At 37.8% G+C, this 20,439-nt stretch overlaps 1 protein-coding gene across 2 annotated transcripts in view; it reads right to left on the bottom strand.

Moving 5' to 3' along the window:
• Nucleotides 1–12,659: 12,659 nt before the first annotated feature.
• The window catches only part of BCHE (butyrylcholinesterase), a 32,452-nt gene continuing 24,672 nt past the window's right edge, over nucleotides 12,660–20,439 (bottom strand). For both annotated transcript variants that reach the window (XM_059822725.1, XM_059822724.1), the window contains exons 3-4: nucleotides 19,779–19,945; nucleotides 12,660–12,972 (exon numbers count right to left, since the gene is read on the bottom strand). In XM_059822725.1, the coding sequence (XP_059678708.1) occupies nucleotides 12,845–12,972; nucleotides 19,779–19,945 (295 nt within the window). In that variant the 3' untranslated portion in view covers nucleotides 12,660–12,844. The remainder of the gene's footprint in view (nucleotides 12,973–19,778; nucleotides 19,946–20,439) is intronic.

The raw sequence follows: 20,439 nt of genomic DNA, 5'->3' as shown, positions 1-20,439 counted from the left end.
GATCCATGTTCTTTGCACCCTCCCTTCAGGTATTTATATGTATTAATAAGATCCCACTTCAGCCTTCTCTTCTCTAGGCTGAACAGCCCCAGCTCTGTTTGGGGAATGCTTCCTCCTTAGCTGTCTTCATCAAAAGGCAAAATATCAGCTAATCTCATGGCAGGGGCAGCAAGATCACTGGATTTTATATTAATGAATAAGAAGTTTGAAATGGGGAAAAACCCACTGTGATGAGGTTAAAGAGCTCTTGTTCAAATAAAGCTTCTTGCTTAAATAGCACAGGAAGAAAAGAAGAGAAGAAGGATATCTAAACATTTCAGTGATAAACAATATTTAAAGCCTGTGCCTCTCCCAGCAGTAACAGGAGAGGCAATCCTGTATGCTGCAAAAGTGAAGTTGGCATCTCACTCTTTTTAAAATCTTCCTGTGGTGAAGGTCATAGTCAACAAAGCATTGCAATTCTTGGGCATGTGTGACATGATATTACTTGTATATTCATCTTAGTTATAAATACATGCTTAATTGTCTTGGAGTTTCTGTGTGTGTGTCAAAGCATAACCTGCACATTGACTTCTGTTGAAAGAGTTATTGACTTCTGTTGAAAGAGTGGGGGCTGGCTCAGCTGCTAAATTAAGGTTCACTTTAGAGCCTACAAACTTCAACTGAAAGGCTTTCATTGACTTCAATCACCTTTAGATGAGGTTTCTAGTGCAAAATATTGAACCTATTTGCAGCAGAAAGTCTTAGAGAATGAAATCAAAAGATGACTGAAAATAAAATCATAAAGTTTTCTTGAAATCTTGGTTTTTAATTGCTACTCAGAGCCAAAAGGGCAAACACAAGAGCTGGGGTAGGCTCTACTAACCTGAAGCTTTAATAGTTATAATCTACTTGGAGTGGTAGGAAAGGCAAATGGTATTTGTTAAGAAATGGACTGCAGCTGAATTCTGTGGACGGGAACATACTGGTTGGCGACCATTATGGAAAATCACCTTGTCTTTTTTTTTTATGATACAGCAAATCAATACAGAGGAAACCTGCAGATTTCTTAAGGTTCCTGAACACAGAATAACAGTCCAGGCAACCTGGAGACAAAAAGCAAGAAATAGAAAGGAAAGGGGAAAAACCACATGAATAACTGAAAACTACCTCATGCAATTTGCTAGAGGGATACAAAAGGAAAATAGAGGGATTAATTAGTTATTAGTGAGAGCTATTAATTAATAACAAAGGAAAATGACCTAAGTGTTTTGGTTACGTGATTTTGGATTGAAACTGGAAATTAAACAGTATCACAACCAGGTGAACTCTGGATTTTGCTGTAGAAAAAAATGTTTGTGTTCACATTATGTAGCTTGCTGGATTTTAATAATCTAAATATTGACTGGGCTAAGTATTACACACACACAAAAAAAGAGAGGCTATTTGACTAGAGGAAATGGCACTTCTCTTTGAAGACTTTCTTGATTAATGAGTTTCTTCTTTTACTATTGTGCATTTCAGGTTAGTCACAAATCCAGCTCTGAAGTTCAGTAGCTGTTTAATCTGGTTGTTGGCGGTGTTGCTTCCCTGGTTGGAATACCTGATGAGACCCAGTTCCACCAAAGGAAGCAGCAAAAATTTTTCTTTCATAATGTAGGTGGTAGCGAAGAAAAACTACATTGTCAGCAGTTCTGACCACCTTTCTGGTTATGTTTGGCAAATCTGAAATCTACAATCAATCAATGAACTGAGCTTCTCCATATAGCGTTGAATTATAGTGTGTCTCAGAAGCAGCTAAGATACCCGGCTAGGGGACTATAAAGAGAAGCCAAGCAGATAAGTCCTGATTCCCGAACAATGAATGAGAAGTTCCACAATTCAAACAGAAATACCCTTGGAGCAGTACGCATATTTATTGCAAACCACAATTCATTTCTTTACATTTTATTTTACAAATTCTCCATTACTTGCTTCAGTTACAGTGAAATGGCCTACTGTATTTCAAGATATTTCAAGCTGATCTTGTACTTCACTTTTCTATGTCAAGAAATATTCAGACAATTGAACAATCAGATTACTGAAAAGCTGTTAAGTGCCTTGTGATGCAAGGAAGTGTGAGCTATTTAAGAACTAATGTGAAAAATGGCAACTTACACGCTATCAGGTAGGTCTAAAAGGGAAAAAGTAAGAATAAGTCAATATGAGTAGACAGCACTGTATTCAATAAGCACACTTTTGTTTTGAAATTGTGAGAGAAGAACATTATTTCTTAGGAGATTTTCTTTCGGATTGTAGAGGAAGATACCTCTACTCTCTAACATGTATTTTGCCCTTGCAATCTCCATGGATTGAAAAGAATTGGATACACAGAAATGAGAATTTTTTTACACTGGAGAAGCTAAAATGAATCCTCTATATTAAAAATTGCAAAGATAATTTATACAAAAAAAGAGATGTTCAATCAATCATTTTTAAAACAGAAACGACGACAAAAAGAAAAAATGGTGCATTAATGATAGCTATTTGGCAATTCTGCAGAGATTCCTCTGGAATGAGAAGTTGTTGAGTTCATTTGAGTGGACACACCACAAAACCATTACTTTAAACAATTGGTAACTTTGGCCAAAGGACTAAGCGAGCATTTGCAACTAAGTGCTACATAAAAACTGAATAAAACTTAGAATTGTAGAGTCTGTTTTGCTGTGCTTTATCAAGATTTCCCAGGCCCTCAGTACTGAACCAAATCTGCTCGCCCTGAGGTTAAAAAGGTAGGTAGATATTAACAGACGATCAAGAGGAAGGACTCTGACATGAGCCCACTCCTTTTTGCTCCCAGACCCCAGTCTGGCCCAATTGCCTGACCTGCCCAGAGGAAGGCCATCCACCACTGATCCCCAAAGGGAAGCCAGCAGCACTGATTTGTATCCTAAACTGATGCGTGTTGAGTGTGAACCCCGTTTTCATGCTGCCCCACTTTTCCTCACCAGCAGATACTGCAGTACTGTCCGTAACACGGCTATATAGCTGCCTCTAGTGCAGTGTCAGAGAATGTCTGGTAGAATAAGTGACTGGTTTTAATTCTTATAGCATATCCTGATGACAGTAAATGAATGAAATCTGGCTTTCAAACACCGAGGCTGTGTCCCAGCTGGCAAACCTTCGCTTCCCAGCCTCAGAAACGTCCCCCTCCCATAGCACCATCATTTCTGCAATGTACAAGTTAACAGCCTGAGTTTATCTTCCTAAAATTCTGCCACTCTAAAACATATTTAGGTTGCACTGAAAGTCTACATCTGTCTTAGAAGGGACTAGGAAATTGGCAATGCAGAAAATTCAGTAATTCGTGAGTCATGTGCTCATAAAGTGAGAAAAGCCTTATATCACAAAATACTTTTTTTTATAATATATAACCAAAACATAGTAGAAACTGGGTTTTTAATAGAGTCTCCAGGATGGAAATTCAACCAGTATTTATTAACATTTTAAAAAAATCTTAGAGTTTATGGTAATTGAAGATGGAGTGCCAGAGAATTTACCAGAGATGAGTGCCCATTTCCATCAAAATTTAAGCCAATGACAAACTATTAAGACATTTTCATGAAGTCCAAAGGATTGCAAGGAAAGTGTAAAGATAATTTTAAAGATAGCATTTTCTATTAATATATATGTTTCCAGAAGTAGATATACCCTACAGAGATGGCAAATATTTGTATGAAGAAAGGTGAAGAGGGTCAGAAAAAATGCACATTCTACAGAAAATAGGGAATATGGGTACTGTAATTAATGGATCAAATTGCCAAGGAATTGCAAAGAGGATCAGAGGGTAAAAAGATAATTAGTAGATCAAAGGGTAAGAAGCCAAATGTTGAAATAAAGTGGTAGTAATATAGACAGCTAAAGAGGAATTATTGACCAGTAATTGTATTGCTTTAGGCAACGTATGCTTTACTAGAACCATTATTAACAAGGTTTTTAATGGACTAGTCGATTTTTATAAATGTGGAGTTATGCCTGTCAAATGCCATGAACTCATTGTAGAGCCAGAGCGCACTAACAGTAACCTAGTTTTTAGGAATTTGTAACAGTAATACCAAAGGGAAATAGAAGGAATTCAGGCTGCAGTGGCTGGTTACATGGTCAAGGGAGCTTCCTTTGAATATAAGAAATAACATAGAGTATGATTTTCAGGGATTTGGCGTAAGGCTTGTTCTTATATCAACATAAATGACATAGTTTATTCTGGAGTGGGTGACATCCTGGGCTAAAGCCTCTGTGAATCCTCTCCACTGCTCTGAGTGAGTTTTATTCCCTCCGTTATTCAAAAGGGTCAAAAGTCTGCCAACAGAAGACCATCTATTTTCATGCTACAGCACACCTGCCTCACCAGTAATGAGGGCTAGACTGAATGAGTGAAAAGCTAATGGGGATCCAGGGGTTTCCAATCATCCCCTGAAGTACTGTCTTGTGAAGAGAATGAGATCTCTGCCGAAGTGGAGATTTCAGTCCTGTCTTCATCAGCCCTCTCGGCTCCAGGCATTGGGTCCTGCTATGGCTGACACCATGGGACGTGGTTAACCAGAGGTCAACTAGGTGGAAGAAGCAGGTAAGACCCTGTTTGTACTCTATACTTTCTGACTTCAGCACAAAGCCTTGTAAGAAACCTCATACCATTGCTGCCTTACCACTGTTTGAGGTAGCTAAAGCCATTAATCTGGCATTTTTATGCCCAGGGATAGGAAAGAAAAATCAATGAGTTTTCTTTATTGCTTTCTTTGCTCCAAAGTGTTGTCAAATTGCATTGCTCAGACCCAATCTAGCTGCTTCTTGGAGTAAGAGTAGAGACCTGTAGGCTGAGTTTGGACTAAGATCCCCCTTTGCAGGTCTGGACCCACAGGGGATAGTGACAGGCTGGGAGGTCCTGTAGCGGTTGGTTATCAATACCCCTCTCTAGAAATGAGTTCTTGGATATACTGACCTTAATATTTTTAATAATACCTACACTATCTGAGTGTGGGTAAGGATGGGAACTGCTACAGTGGATCAGATTTATAGTACAATTAAACTAATCTGTTGAGATCCTTGATGAGGGAGCAGAGGGCCTCAGGTGAGCTGAAGGCATGCTGCCAGTTTTGCCAGGGGTTGGCAGAGCATAATTTTGGTTTCTGCTTCCATTTTTCAGAGTCCATTCATTAGCAAAATAATACAAGCATGTAAAAGGTAAAGTAAAGGAATTGGTGGAATTTTTAGTTAGCATCTAATGGTTTTTTCCTCTGCAAAAAGAGGTATGTAAATACAGTTTGTCCACAGCTTTACTCTCCCCTTTAGCTTGTCATTAAGAGAAATCTGTGAAAAAAGTACGTTCTGAGGTGTGGAATTTTTTTCTTAAATAGTAAACACCTCCCAGATTACTAACTGATAGAGAAGATTGAAAACGTCAGTCAAAGGAGCTTCTGCTGAAGGCAATGCTAAAACTTTAATTAACTGAAAGTCACCCAATGGTCTAAAACTGGGGGTGTTGAGGTCATTCCTAAAGATAGATGCAATATAAAAGGCTTAGTGAATGGAGGCAACCATGTGTATATAAGCATATACTTGCAGTTTTGGTTTGTAATAATAATTCCTGGAACCAGAATACTGCCTGCAGTGAGAGCTACAAGATCAAGATCTTTTAGAGCACAGGGGAAAACTATAACTATCCAAATCACTGTAGCACTGAAAAAGAAACATGAAATGGGATTAATATCTAGATAAAAAAATATGCTGAAAGATAACAAAGCAATATTTTTCTGCAATTCTAGCTCCTAATTAAGAAAAAAAGTTTACTATATTTGCTTTAAGTCAGGAAAAATGAGGCATGGTTAACATTATTTAATGACTGATGTAACTTCATCTAGCAGTATCTATAAAATCTGTAGCTCTGTAATCAGTGAGTGGGAAAAGTTTAATATTTCAGAAGTATCACTTTGGCTGCGTAATTCCAGCCAGTTCTTACAGTCCTAAATAAGGTCCATGTCGATTACTTTCTAAACAATTCGTAATAAATGATCAGTTACATCTCTTGCCGCTTTTTCTGGGTTAATACCCTAATTGTCTCACATATGAGATAATAAAATACGATCAATCTAAAAACTCAGTTGAAATGTATCTGTTTTGTAAGAAATGGTGCTGCATAGCCCGTAATAGGGAGAGGATGATGAGATACCCTGAAGTGATTAGACATGCTGCAAGAGTGAATTTAATTTGGAAGATTGAGAGGTGTGGAGATAACTGCTTTCTGCCTACACACTGTTACCACTACTCAGTATAACTGAGGACTTATAAAGACTTTATAAATTAAAGAAATTAACCACAGCATTCCCAAACTCTGAGAACCACCTACACCATTTGTACGTTGTTCTATTAATAGTGGCTAAAACATTAGCTCCTGCAACCATGGCATATATTAAAATGGAGCAGAATTGAAAAGATCAGAAGCTGGTGTTCTTTTCCAGGCAAATACATGGATTTGGAGGGGCTAGATACTTTTCAGTTTTAAACCGTCAATAATTTCTTGGCTATCTCCAGATCCCTGACCAGAATGACCGTATTTTTAAAAAGACAGTGGTATATGTAACCACCAGATTCAGTAAATCCCAAAAGACAGACCCCCACAGCCTCTCTATGTGTCCTCAAGCTGCTGTGATGCTATCGGGAAGGAAACTTTTTCATTGTTCACTTTTGTGTAACAGACTCTGTGCTGGAATTAAGCTGCTTTTTTCCTCTTAATCCTCCCCAAACTAACTGAAATCATTATGCGACTAAACTCCCCCTTACCCCCCACCCCAAACAAGCACTTCTGCTTGCAACATGCCTAGAAGCCTTATTTAATCTCACCTGCAATCCAATTAAAAGCCTCTCAAAAATTCACACCTGTGCTAATTGTAGATTCACATCACTGCTTTGTAGTCATTAAGCCTATGAGTTAACGTTTTTATGAGTGCAACTAATCTAGTTTATCAACAAAATGCTGGAAGGTTTACGTGCTAAAACAAGATAATCAGTATTCATGCTTCAAGATTTCAGCAGGGGTCAGGAAGTAATTATCTTGTCTTACGAAGCATTTCAAAATGGCTAATTATATTTGTTCATAAAATTTGGTCCTAAAACAATTGAAATCAGAGTAAAAGCTTTTGAACTTTTAACTGTGAATTACTAATTTGGCTGAGGTGTTGACTTATATCAGAAAGTCCTGTGATCTTTTTATTCTTCAGTAAAGACCAAAAAGATACACTTTGAAAATACAAACCAAATAACATATAAGCCTCCATCTCTGTGTTGCCTGCAAAGGTTGGAAACATGCTGTTGAGAGGCAATTGCTGATGAACCTGTATTTCTGTGTATGTATGGGTGCATGTTCTCTAAGAGACACATGATTTTACAACTTTGATCCTCTCAGCTCACAGAACCGAGTCAAGGTTGTTAAATGTTAACCGTGTGCACACAGTTTCCATATACCTCTTGTAGATCCCAAAGGCAGAGTGTTCCAATAGTCTAAAATTTTCTATTTTGCTAGAGGTTTTTTTTTTTAAAGTTTCTTCACCCTCATACAGCAGCAATCACCTATCAATGGAAAACCCACCTAGAACCTTAGACAGATAAGGACAAATAAAACCAGACCAATGAGAAAGAGAGAAATACTTTTAATTCAGCCAGGAACCCTTTTTTTTCTAATGGATTCTTGCTCTCAATCCACCCGGAGTAAATGAACGGGCATGTGGCATGTACTATAGATGGATCAGCCGTGGTAAACATATACAGCTGCATATATCTGTTACACAGGTGCTTGGTTTTAGATTCAGTGGCTAGCCAAGAGCAGTCAGAATTTTTGGCAAATGCCTGTAGTTCCACAGATTGGAAGAGAAAAGACAGTGAGAAAGTAGTCAGCTGGCACTAGCATTTTCCACAGCAGCCCCCAAGCCTGAGCCAAACCTGCCGGTCTCATTCCTCACCCCATATTCTGAATCACTGTCAAATTCCTAAACTTATTTTGCAATTCAGTGGGAGGTGTTTTTTGGCTGGAGTTACTGGAACAGAGACACTGTGATACTTAGTACCTCTGTGTACAGTATTAAGCCCTTCAATTGTTGGTCATTCTGGGGCAAAAGTGCTTGTGTAGGGGTTTCATGGTCTTTTTTTGGTTTTGTTTTTCCCACCTCAGTGGTTTGTTGTGCTTTTTTTTTTTTTTTCCCCCCTTGTGTTTTTTTCCCCCAGCTGGAGGGGAAAGAAGGGCAAGAGCCCTCTGTGGACAGGCTGGCACTTGGCAGTGGCAGCCCAGGCTGCTCTTTACTAGCTGGACACGCTGCAGGTGTCACTGAAGTACGGTGACGTTTATTATGTCCCTCTAAATAGCTGCTGCTGATGTTGCAGAACTGGTGCTGAGCCAGTAGAAATGCATGAACCGTAATCGAGCCTACGAAGACAACATTATGATGTTGAGAGAGACAAATATATATGTCTCCACTGTTAATGTTACATTCAGATTAATCTATGTGATATCTGCATATGACAATGGACCAAATCACTTGCTGATGATCTGTTGTGATAGGAACATTAGAGACTCCTACAGAGGTCATATTAAGCTTATACATCATGAAATAGATATACATTTTTCTGACAGTTCCATCAGTTTTTCATAATCTAAGATAATTTTCTCTCCAATACTCTACTTAAAATAAGAATTATAAAAAAGGACTTATATTCCTTGTGCTGCAAAGATACCTTTCCACCTATGAGCTGATAGAGATGTGCCTCCACTCCTTGCTATTAAGAGATGCATATGAGTTGTCTATTCATGATGATCTAAATTGGGCACATATATCTGTGTGTTTATAGAGCAGTAATCTCTGCTCTATAAATAGCCTGAGCCTCTGGTGACCAAAGTCCCAAAAAGCCACTTAAACAGAAATTTGGCTTTATCAGTATGAAACCTAGAGTGACAGCCAGGGCTTAGGACAGCAAGGTCTGAGCACCCGTCCCAAAAATCCAAGCTCTGAGTGTAAAATCTGCAACTGGGAGGAAGCCTGGAAAGCTTGGGGAGGGGATCTTAGTTCTGCTAGAGACAGATTTTGGGGTGTGAGGGCCCCTGTTCAAAGCCAGAAAGCTTCAGCCTTGGTTGGTCCAGCTATACAGACCAGGGTGCCCTCGACCAGGTACTCTGAACATCCCAACTCCTTCAGTTTTTGACACTCCAGCAGGAGCACAGATGAGATTTCACTCAAATAACGCTTAACTTTACTGAAAGCTTATCTAACCCAAATTCCTTCAGACAAAACACTTTAAAATGCAAAACCTGGTGGTTTTAATTAAACAGAGTTTTGCTGGGAAATTTGACTTCAGTCCTCTTATGACTATCTCTAAAATATGTGTGAAATGTCTGTAATTTAATCAGCGTGCTGTTAGCTTATAAACCTAATGACAACTGGTTTAATGCCAACATTTTTGTTGGCACTGCAGTTCATTATAATCTTTCAGCAACTCTGGGACTAAATTCTTGCTTCGGATATCAAGAACGGTAAGAAAGAATCAACACATTTTCTCTGGTTTCACAGAGAAACCTTGGTTTCTTGCCTCTCTTGAGCCAAAAGAAAACATTAATTAACAATACTACATCTTCAAGTGAGGTCTGGGTGAGATATCCCTCTAATATGTAATCATCATTTTAGGCAATGTCACAGTATCCTCAAACAATTTCCAGCATAAGTTTGTTTGACCTTTAGTTTGAAACTATCCACAATGGGGACTGGTCTTTTTTCACTCTTCATTACCTTAGCCACTTACATCCAAGTACTTAAGGCTTTCCTATTTTTGCATAAGTGTGGGATATGAATATATGACTACATGATATATTGAGTTCATATGAATGATAAATGGAGATATTATTTCTCAGCATATGAAGAAATACAAAGCTAGCAATTTATTCACACCAAGAAAATCAGTAAAACCACACTTCAAAAAGTGGTTTAACCTTTATTTTATTCTGTTTTTCTTTCTTCTTCCCTCCATCCTTATTCCTTCTTGAGAATGTCACAGGCATGGTATGCATACAGTGGAAAGGATATTAGTCTTCAAACAGACCTTATCCAGCCTAGCTCACAGCACGTACAGACAAAGGACACCTTCCTAGCAAAACATTTTATGAACTGCTTTGCAGTCTGCCCTTCCTAAAGGTTATTTGTGCATTTTGATTGGCTCAGATTTTTTTTCCCCATTGATTAGGCTGATTAGACAGATAGATAGTGAAATATAGCTAAGAGGAGGATAGCAAGAGAGACAAATGCTACTTTTAAACGTGTTTAGGTGCTGCTGGTGCTGTCAAGGCTCACTGTGGTGTCCCTACTCTCTGTATTCCGGTCACTAAACATAAACAGTTGCCCAAGTCTGGGAGTAGGATTAGTCCGAGCCACACCTAGACTCCTCTCTGAGAAGCAGTTTAGAAAGAAAGGGGGTCTATTCCAAACCTTGTGACTCAATAGGAGGATATCTTTATTCCTTGTACCCTCTCTTTTCCTTTAGACATAAACAGTTGACCAAGTCTGAGACTAAGTCTGGATTCAGCTGCGCCTAAACTCCTCTTTGAGAAGTTTAGAAAGCAAGAGAGTCCATTCTGAACCTTGTGACTCAACAGGAGGGTCTTCCCTACTCTTAACCCTTTTGTTTCTCTGTTCTCTCTCTCAGTATAAATCATTCTGATTTGATTTTAATTTGATATTCCTTTGAATGTTTTAGTAAGTAATAGAGTGAAACTTGCCATCAAATTCTGTTAAGTCGTATTTTTATAAACTTCTATTAAAATTGCTTTTGCTGATATCCTTGACAGCGATTCTTTAAGCGGCCTAAACCACTCATTCGTGACAAGCACCCAACACGTCTATGAAGCACACCAAATAAATAAAATGGGGAGTACCAGAACTGGCTCAGTGATAGACAGAATGTTCATCCTTCCATGTTTTTTTTCAGTAGCTCATCAGTGACATGAGGATTATCCGATAAATACCCAATACACTGGAGACTGACACAGCTCTCCATGCGACTATTAATAGCAGTAACTATGCTAATGTATGTAATTAGCTAATTACTTGTGGTGTAAACATGAAATGCTGCATAAAGAGGGCTTTTTAATCCCAGATGATCTAAAGGTTTAATCAGCTTGTTTAAAAATGACCATTTTTTTTGATTGCATAGGTTTGATTGTAGTCTTTGGAAATACTGTGCTAAAAGGTGGTTTTCCATAATTTACTCAAGAAATAATTGTATTGTCTTAGAAATAACTGAAAAGATGATAAGCCATCATCTGTTGCAGAATTTGGCCTTTCTGCAAAAATAAATCCTTTCAGTGTAGGGATCCTGTGTGGCCAAACTGATTACCAGAAAGAGAAGACTCTCATTATCTAGACCTCTTCAGTCTACTCAGTTCAAGAAGGAATTTTGTAAGAGCTCACAGTCACTAGAACAGAAAATAGATGCACTGAAATGCTATTACATTTACAGAAAGCTTCAGAATAATTTATTTATGAGATGGGTTGTTGCTTTTACATACTCCTTATGTTTATCAAATTTTTGGCATTTATTCTTCCCAGTTGGGCCAGTGAAAAGAAGCCAATTAAGGTGTTATTCTAGCATACAACTTCTAAGCCCATCCAGAAGCGGAGGAGTAGGAAGAAGAATTATCCAAGGGTTTTTAGTAGCTTCTAATAGATTCAGCTCAAGTAGGTAGAAATGGGTCCAGGAGATCCCTTCTTGCATGGCGACTAGAGCTCACTTGGCCATATCAAAGAGCTGGGTCATTCCCACCGATGTCATGCTGTCCCTCTGCAGTGATATCCTTCCCAGCCTTCCCCAAGAGCAGCAAGGGCTTTGTGGCCAGGTCCCACTCTCCTGCTGAGAGCTGGCTGGCTGAACAGGGCTTTCACGGCTGATTTCTGATGAACCTGCCCACGTGCAGATCGATGCTTTTCTGCAGGTATAAAAACTTGTCTGTCATGTTCCAGTAAATGTGGGGCTGTCTCTCGACTGGGAGGCAAGTCGGTGGACAAAATAGATCATAATTGGAGTTTACCTCCATAGCAAAGCCTTTTACCAGCTGAAGGCAGTGGGTGCCTGAGCAGGGAAAGCTGTGAGTTCATTACTTTGTGAGTCTGTAGGTCTCTACTCCTTGAAAAAGGAGGGTAGCAGAAGTGTCAGTTTTTCTGGCTTGTTTGCCACAGAGTGCTGATGATTTAGGCCTTCAATACATAGTTTGAGTACTCTCCTACTACGGCTTTGTCCTACAGATTTGGCCATAAAGACCTAATGATTCAGGCTTTATGGCAGTCTTAAAACTTTTTGGTCTAACAAGCAAATATCATTTGGTGTGTCCAGCAAAGTTATTATCTCTTTATGTTTATGTCAATTAAATTATGTCTGAAGTAAGGCTTAAGTGCGGTGGCATTGCAGTTAAAGATCAAAACTGATTGTGTTTTGCATGGCAATGCTGTAAAACACTGCTATTTCTATTAAAAAAAATCCATTTTTCTATAACAGATAGCATTGTTTCTTTGAAGTGTGAATTTAAGTAGCTAGTGTTTATAATAATACGTACATCATTAATCTTCAGACTTTAATCTCTATAGTCCTATTTAACACAGTGAAGCTTCAAAGGATACTGATGCCTTATTGTTTATTGAGATATGAGGTAAAATATAAATGAAAGATCTGGGGAATCAAAATTATATGCATAACATTTTTTTTAATCTGCATAACATATTTAATGCTAGACATGTTAGAAAGCTACCTGTATACTTGCCTGATGAACAGTAATACGGACACACTGGAAAGGGTAAACATATTAATTAGAGCCTGCGCATCTCTCCTTCTTGCTAGTGTAATCATTAAATTGATTTTTCCAGTCTGACATGTAATTGTTCCAGCGATGGAATCCTGCTTTCCACTCTCGTTCTGCTTCATCAATATTTCCTGTAAAACATGAAATGGGTTACATTAATCTAAATTTTAATCTCTTTATATGCTAATTGAAAAATAATTTTGATTATCAATGTCATTTGCTCCAAATACATTATAGGATGGTCTTTTGCCTCTTTCTTAAACCTGGAACGACTGAAAATTCAGTGATTAACACTTTATCTTTACATCAGGAAGGAAGGACTGCAAAGATATAATTCTGGCACACTGCAGGGTAATAAATATGCTTATGTATGGGCTTGTTGCTTTTGGATAATACTTCTGTCCATCAAATCTGTCATTTTAAAGCCACCTTTTTTTTTAAATCCTCAAAATATTACTTTGGTTCAGTATACTCTACACTGAAACCTACATACCCCAAAGACAACGACATCCAAACTGAGATAGGTGCTTGTAAAGATACAGTGAGACCACAGCTTTGTTCAAGGCAGCAACAGTATTGCCATTACTTTCAGTGGATTTCAATGGATGGCCAGGATTTCACCCTATTGTGAAGTAAATCCAGAAGTTTAATGCGTAAGGGGCACAAGTTTGGAGAAGGATACTGTAAAATGTGCAGTATGTCAACATGAAACAATGTCCTCTTTTCTTTTTCATTCTACCCTATAAAGCATTTGCGGACTAATCCTGTGTCCCAAGGCAATATTTATTGCCGAATTTGTTATAGGCATAATAGCAGAGGGTGAGTATGAGAAGAGTAATAAAAACATATAATTTTATAAGGTTCCCAGACTATTTTACAGACAGGGATCACTTCCTCCAGTTCTAAAAGGTAACTGATGCCAGGGAGATACGTGGTGACCTTGCAGGAACAACCCATACAACAACTAAAGGGAAGGTAACATGTAGGCTGTATTGCAAACCGTGGCTTATTCTTTTGGATCAGCTGTAGACTTTTTCTCAAAGTTTAAGAAACCATTTCTGATTTATAAATGCCTTTATTCATTCTGGACCTAATTATCTCAGTGTCCCATATTGACATAGCTTGCTTCCAAAAAAATTTGGTAATTGTGTTCATGAGATAACAGTTCTATGGTTTCTTTATGCTTTTTTGACTTTATGTTCTTCTGCTTCAGTAGAGCATAGGCCCTTTCCCTCCATAAATACAGCCTTTTTCTCCTTTTTTTACAGTCTGCCAGCACTGCAAGTTTAACTGGTTATGTGAAAATGAAATACTTTTGTGTTTTACACATCAGTAGAGAAAATATTCTGGAAAGAGAGTTAACAGATTCAGAGATTTAGTTTGGAGAAGCATCCAGTAATTTGGTTGCTTATCTGCAGTTTAGCTCAACGTTGCCAAACCTTTTTGGTCTGGGAATCCAGATGGCAATTTAATGAGAGTTTGAAATGAGATTTACATTACTTCTTGGTTTCAGTGAGATCAGACATAAAACTAAGATACTTTTTCTTGGGGAGGTTCTGTACTTTGCTTGTAGTCAAAAGGGAAACGGTGAACAACAAATATAGGAAAAAAAAATATTAAAAACCTAACCACACTCCCCTCCCTCAGCCTAAAAATGTAAATAAGCTTGGTTTCATTGGAGATCAAAGAAAAGTTCAGATAATTTTTAAAACTTTTCTGGAGGCCACAACTGTCATTAACTCAAAGAGGATTTGTAAATGCTGGTAACAATAAAACCATGTTTTGATTACTAGGCTCTGCAGATATGACTCACAGAAATGTGGGGAGAAGACATGCACGACACTTTACTTTCCTGACTCTAAGAACTTGCCTTTGCATGTTTCTTAAAGATGTACCCAGGGTCTCAGATAAAGCCAAATTTTCCTCACATGTCAAATGGATTGGTAATTTAGTGTATGAGCCGGTACTAGTACTATTTGAAGAAAAATGCGTCAACAGTATTTCTTGTCTTATTCTTGGTTATGGGTATCCAGTTTTATTTATCCAGGCAAAGCCTCCACTTATGAATTAAAAAACCTCTGTTCCTTCTTTAATTATTCAGGTTTAGATGTGTTTGAAGTCTACCCAAAGACTTTAGAAACTGGAATACCTCCACCATACACACATCTTCAATTAAAAGTCACTGTTCTAGACTATAAACTATGAGGCATTTCAGTGTGTCTTAAAGATCATGGTGAAGAAGTGAGTCAGCTAGAGAAAGCAGACAATGAGAGATTTGGAGTAGCCACCGTTATGAATCTAAAAGACAAAAGGGGGAAGGAAAATACTGAAATAAGAACTTGGATTCCCATTTGTTTGCTTTTTTCAGTGATAAGAGCCAAATTGAAGTCACAAGTCAATGCATCCCATTATCACCAACATCATCAATCTCTTTGAAGCAACCACCCATGACTTAGATGAGCTGACAGCTAGAAGGCAAAAAAAAAAAAAAAATTAGAGAATTCGACTTGACCGATAATTACAGCTCAGAGCACTGGGCTACTACAATGCGCTGCAGTACTACAGAAGTCAGCTAATAATACAGTGAGGTTATTTTGCTATATGCAGTCATTTAGGCAATCCCAAACTCTATAGTAATAACAATTAGCCTAATGTAAAGCCCAGTGAAGTTTACAGGGAGAAAAGGGGAGGTTTCAGTAGGCAATGAATCATACCTCCGTGCTCAGAAAAGTCCCAGTTTAACAAATCAAAAAAAAAATGAAAGGTGTTTTTGATTCTTCGGCAGTGTCACTGCAGACAGCTGGTATTTCTTTTCTTTCCACACAGGCATACAGCCCTTACTTTAATGGCATTATAACAAAGTTAAATTTATCTCCATACCATCATTTGTTGAACTGCTAGATGTGCCAATAAAGTGCTAATCTTAAATGTATTTTTGTGATATTAACATTAAAATTGGGGCAAAGGCCATATAGCTGTTATGATATAGTATAAGTAATAAGGGATGACAAGTTAGAATTAATTTTTCCATCCTAAACAGCTCATAAAATGCAGGTACCTGCAAATTTCTTGATTCATTAGTATGACAAATGTTATGAGTTTATCTATGCTGTAGATTCTCACGGTGATAGTTTGTACACAAATGTTCAGAAAGGAGAAAACAAATAGTATCTATACTTTAGTATCCCTAGTCAATGTTTTTTTAGTCACACAATCTCAATATCAATGCTTTTTTAACCACAACAGTATATTTGTTTTCATATGTATTTTTAAGGACTTCAGATTTCTTAATTTATTTTCTTCTTCCAAAAGTCAACAGAGCTCTCTGGGAGAGAAAATATTTTAAGGGTTGTTCTCTCCACTGTGACCTGGGATGCAAAGTACTGGAGTTAGAAAGCAATCAGATTGTTAAGGTACATAGCTTATTGCCCATCGGTGCACTAAGTACAATCTTTGTTGGTAGGTGCAGTAGTATTGGTGAGGTTACCCTTGACTAGTCACTTTTCTGCCTGCACAATGAGTGCAGCATCTAGCTCTGTAGAAATTGAAAACTAATTCTGATGGTCAATTTTCTAATTAGTCACATTTTTAATATTCTTACTACCCTGAGTATTTAGCTCCATAGAATCCAGATACTATTTGGAGGATCACAGCAAACACAAGTATATATTTATTCACTGGTCAGGAGGTTGACTTTTTATCTGTCTCCACATTCAAAATCTTTTTAGGGTTGTTTTAAAATATGGTGTATTTATATTAGCTACTTTGGTACTTGATTACTCTATAGATGATCTATGATGCAGTAATATCAAATAAAATAGAAAAATATGTATTAGGCACACTAAAACAGTAATGCAACACAAATGGAAAGCTTGGCTGCCTGCAGCTTTCTATAATCAAGAGGAAACAGGCATATATACATAGTTAGGGCTGTAGATGCATTAAAGATTGTGTTAAGGAGGTAGAGTCTAACATAGATGCTTTTATAATTAACATATGATTGCTCTAAAAGCTACTTAAGAGTCACTTACTGCTTACTGTCCCTCTGATGTGCTTCTTTTAGAAGCAGTCATCAGAAAAAGTTCTGGTGATTGCCCCAGTGCTCACAGCCTCGAATGAAATATTAAATGCTGAATGCTCCCAGCTTGTCTTAGGGTGAGTGGGAATGGAGGGTATTCTCGGCACCTTTGCAATAGGGTTGAAATCTGTGTACAAGTTGTGTCTAGTTGGAATTGAGAGCCTGCGTAAGGCATGTCTAGGTCCAGTTTACCAGGGTAGTGATTATTATCAAGCTAGATACAAAACTACACATTTTGATTCATGTCTTCAATGATACTTTTATATATTGAAATTGAAGGGGAAGACATTAAGGAATATTCCCAAGTCATACGAACTACTCTAGAGATATAAAGGCCAGTATCTCATGTATGGCGGTTACTGTTGTGTTAGTGTGTAAGGCTTATTTTTTCAATTTTTTTTTGAAACATATCTGATTTGGTTGCTTGAGGAAAATATCTAACCATAAAGATGGCAGGGACTAAATATTTTCCTCTCTCTTATTTAATTGCCTCAAAGAACCTGCCTTACTCAGCCTGTCATGGAAACAGGCTGCTCAGGTGCTGAACACATTTGGAGCTGGCCATTACATGCCGAGAAGACCTCAAGGGAGTAGCAAGGCTTATGCCAGGAGTGATCAGGAACTAAACAAGTGGTTTGTTACCAAAAACATCCATGTCAAATTGTGACCACTTGGCACAATGAGAAATCCCCTTGCGATTTCTGCAAAATAAGTCAGTTTGATTGCCCTCTTTGGGTTTTAACTAATGTAATTCCACTTTGTCTATCTGAACGCTATTTGAACTCTAACTTGCAATAATGATAACATAAAACTTCCTTACTTCTTGTTATCTGTCAACTTAGATCATATTAAAGCAACCTTCTTTTTATAAGACTGTTTCAATGGAAGAAGTAATGGAAAAGATAGACCCCCAGAAAATGAGGGAATGCATTTATTTATGGCATGCACTATCCTTTGGGCATACAAGGAGATAGGAAATGCAAAATAATATTTCAGTGAAAAGAATTATTATAATATAAAGTATTATATCATGTTTGTAATCAGCATTGTAGAGGTTTCTTTGTCAGAATTGTATAAGATTGTATAGGGAACACAAATATAAACCCATAGTATTTCTGTTACATCTATCAGTCCTTGAAATGTTGTAGATACATGACAAAGCAGCACTAACTCTTGACAATATTCTTGTCTCATTTCTATATTAGGATCCAGGCATGATGATTCTTTTCTTTTGCTAAGAATATGCTCAGGAATTTCTTTTAATTAAATTATGTAAGTTTATGTTGTATATTGCCACATTCAGTAAAGTGATGTATATATGTCTCCTGGCAGATCCAGAGTGTTGCTTCGTCATCCCTTGCACCACAGGACCATGCAAAGCAACTCTGCTGTCCTGCCAAGATGTGTTGAACTATGTCTGGTGATGTGCTCTCTTCTGCTCCACCACAGAGCATTTGGTTATGCGCAGTCCATTTGTAAGATGCACATTACTCAATAGGGGTTCACTGCCAGGTTAGAGAAATATGTAAAATAGTTCAGTTCTCCTGGGTCAGCATAAAGGGTTTGTCAGAATTTTTGAAGCCTCCCTAAAATCCATCCATAATTTGGATGGATAATTTTAAAATCACAGAGCATGCTTCATAAATTATTCATTTTACCTACTGATTTTGCTTCTCCTGATTTAATTGAAAAACATTTATTGAATTGAGAGGGGATAGAATTTGAGCCATAATACAGTTATAGGCTCAAATGAGGAAGGAATAATTTTTTTCAGAAAGAATCATCTGTGCACCATGAAAGTTTACATATTTTTAAGACTAACATTCAAGCTTTCTGTAAGATTCAGTTTGTAAATTACTAATTAACATTTAAAAAGTGTATCTTGTTTTTTAAATGAGACTTTTTCCCCCCCTCCAGCCAAACTGCAGAATGCAGTTCCAGAGCTGCAAAGTCACTTTATAAAATCAATTCCTTTCGAAGTCCGGAAGCACAGAGGCTTCGTCTGTTTGGTGGGCTTTGCAAAAACAGTGGCATTGGGCTTCTAAAGAAAATTTAAGTCCTTTCTGTTCAACTAAGCTTAAAGTTCCAAACAGCCTGTTATATTATTCTGGGTAGTGAAATCTCATAAACATGTTGTATACACGGTCAGGCACAAATCTGTTTTATTTTGCACAGGCAAATCCTGAAGTTTCTTGGTTGTCTTCAGTGACTGAGGCTCTAGAAATAAACGCCTCTCTCACATGAATTGTAGAACAGAATCCCTTTTTGGCAGCAGCAACACACTTAATATCCTCTGTGGATTAGCTGCATAATAATATAAGCCCATAAGAAATAGAGAATCCCAATATAACACCCCGCAATGTACCTTAGATACATGGAGTTTATACAGAACACCCAAAGCCACCAGGAATCCCAGTGCAAGCTCCCACTTCAGCGATGTCTTTCCTGCTCTTTCCAGTACCCCAGGAACCCAGAGCCAGGCAGAGCTGACCCTCGCAGCGGGTAGCTTGAGAACAGAGATTCGCAGCACTCTAAAGTGTCTCACGTTGTGGCTGCATCTGTGCTTTTGGGCAGAGAAGCTCCGCACCACACGAGTCCTGGACCTTGGCCTGTCCCCAGGTTTTGTCCCAGTGCATAACAGGGTGCTATAGGGCGGAGAGCCCACGGCCAGGAGCATAGGGCACGTTGCAGGGTACAGCCCCAGCACAGCGTGGACACTTTTGGCCAACATCTGAACATCTCGTGGAAATCCAGTCACAAATAGGAATGTAAAATTTTAAACTAAAATATCACATTAATATCAAGTAAATGATCCTTGTATAAAAGTTTAAATAAAAGTATCTATAAAAGCATTTTTACCTGTCATTTCCAGGACTTTGGGAAAAAAAATATTCCAGAATCGACACTGCTGAGCACGTAACTTTGTCAGTATCTCGGAAGTGTCGGTATTTAGTGTCAAATATTTTTGTTCGGTACTGGTGAAGACTGGCCATCTTGTTCCATTAATCAGGGTCCCATTTGGAGTTCTAAATGAGAAAAGAAACATTTCATTTGGAATGAGGAATTACCTCAGCACATCAATAAAGTGTTATTTCTTTTTTATTTAACAGTTATTTCAGCTTAAGTATGTTAGTTTGGAATTACTGAAGTATACTTTTGTAAGTAACAGGGGGAATAAAAGAAGATAAATTAAATATCTAAAAATATATCCTTTATATTACCCTTTTGGGGTGTCCTGGGTTCACCTAAGGGGGGAAAAAAGTTAATAAACGACCATACACAAAATACACTTATTGAATTTGGAGATTCTCACAGAAGCTGTAAGTTATTATGGGTGGCTTAAGAAGAAACAAGCCAAGAAGTTTAGAAGGTTGAGTGATTTATGTGTTAGCTTGAATGTTACTGGCCTATGCAGATAGACAAATAGATTGGACTAGATAGCTCAGATAAAAACACAAGTAAAGGTAAAAATAATGTCTAAACTTTGGATGAGAGCTATATTGGGAGAGAAAAATATTAT

This window comes from Gavia stellata, chromosome 11 (assembly GCF_030936135.1).
Source record: "Gavia stellata isolate bGavSte3 chromosome 11, bGavSte3.hap2, whole genome shotgun sequence".
NCBI classification, from domain to species: Eukaryota; Metazoa; Chordata; class Aves; order Gaviiformes; family Gaviidae; genus Gavia; species Gavia stellata.
The sequence above is the reverse complement of the archived record's forward strand: the minus strand, read 5'-3'. Positions and strand labels throughout refer to the sequence as shown.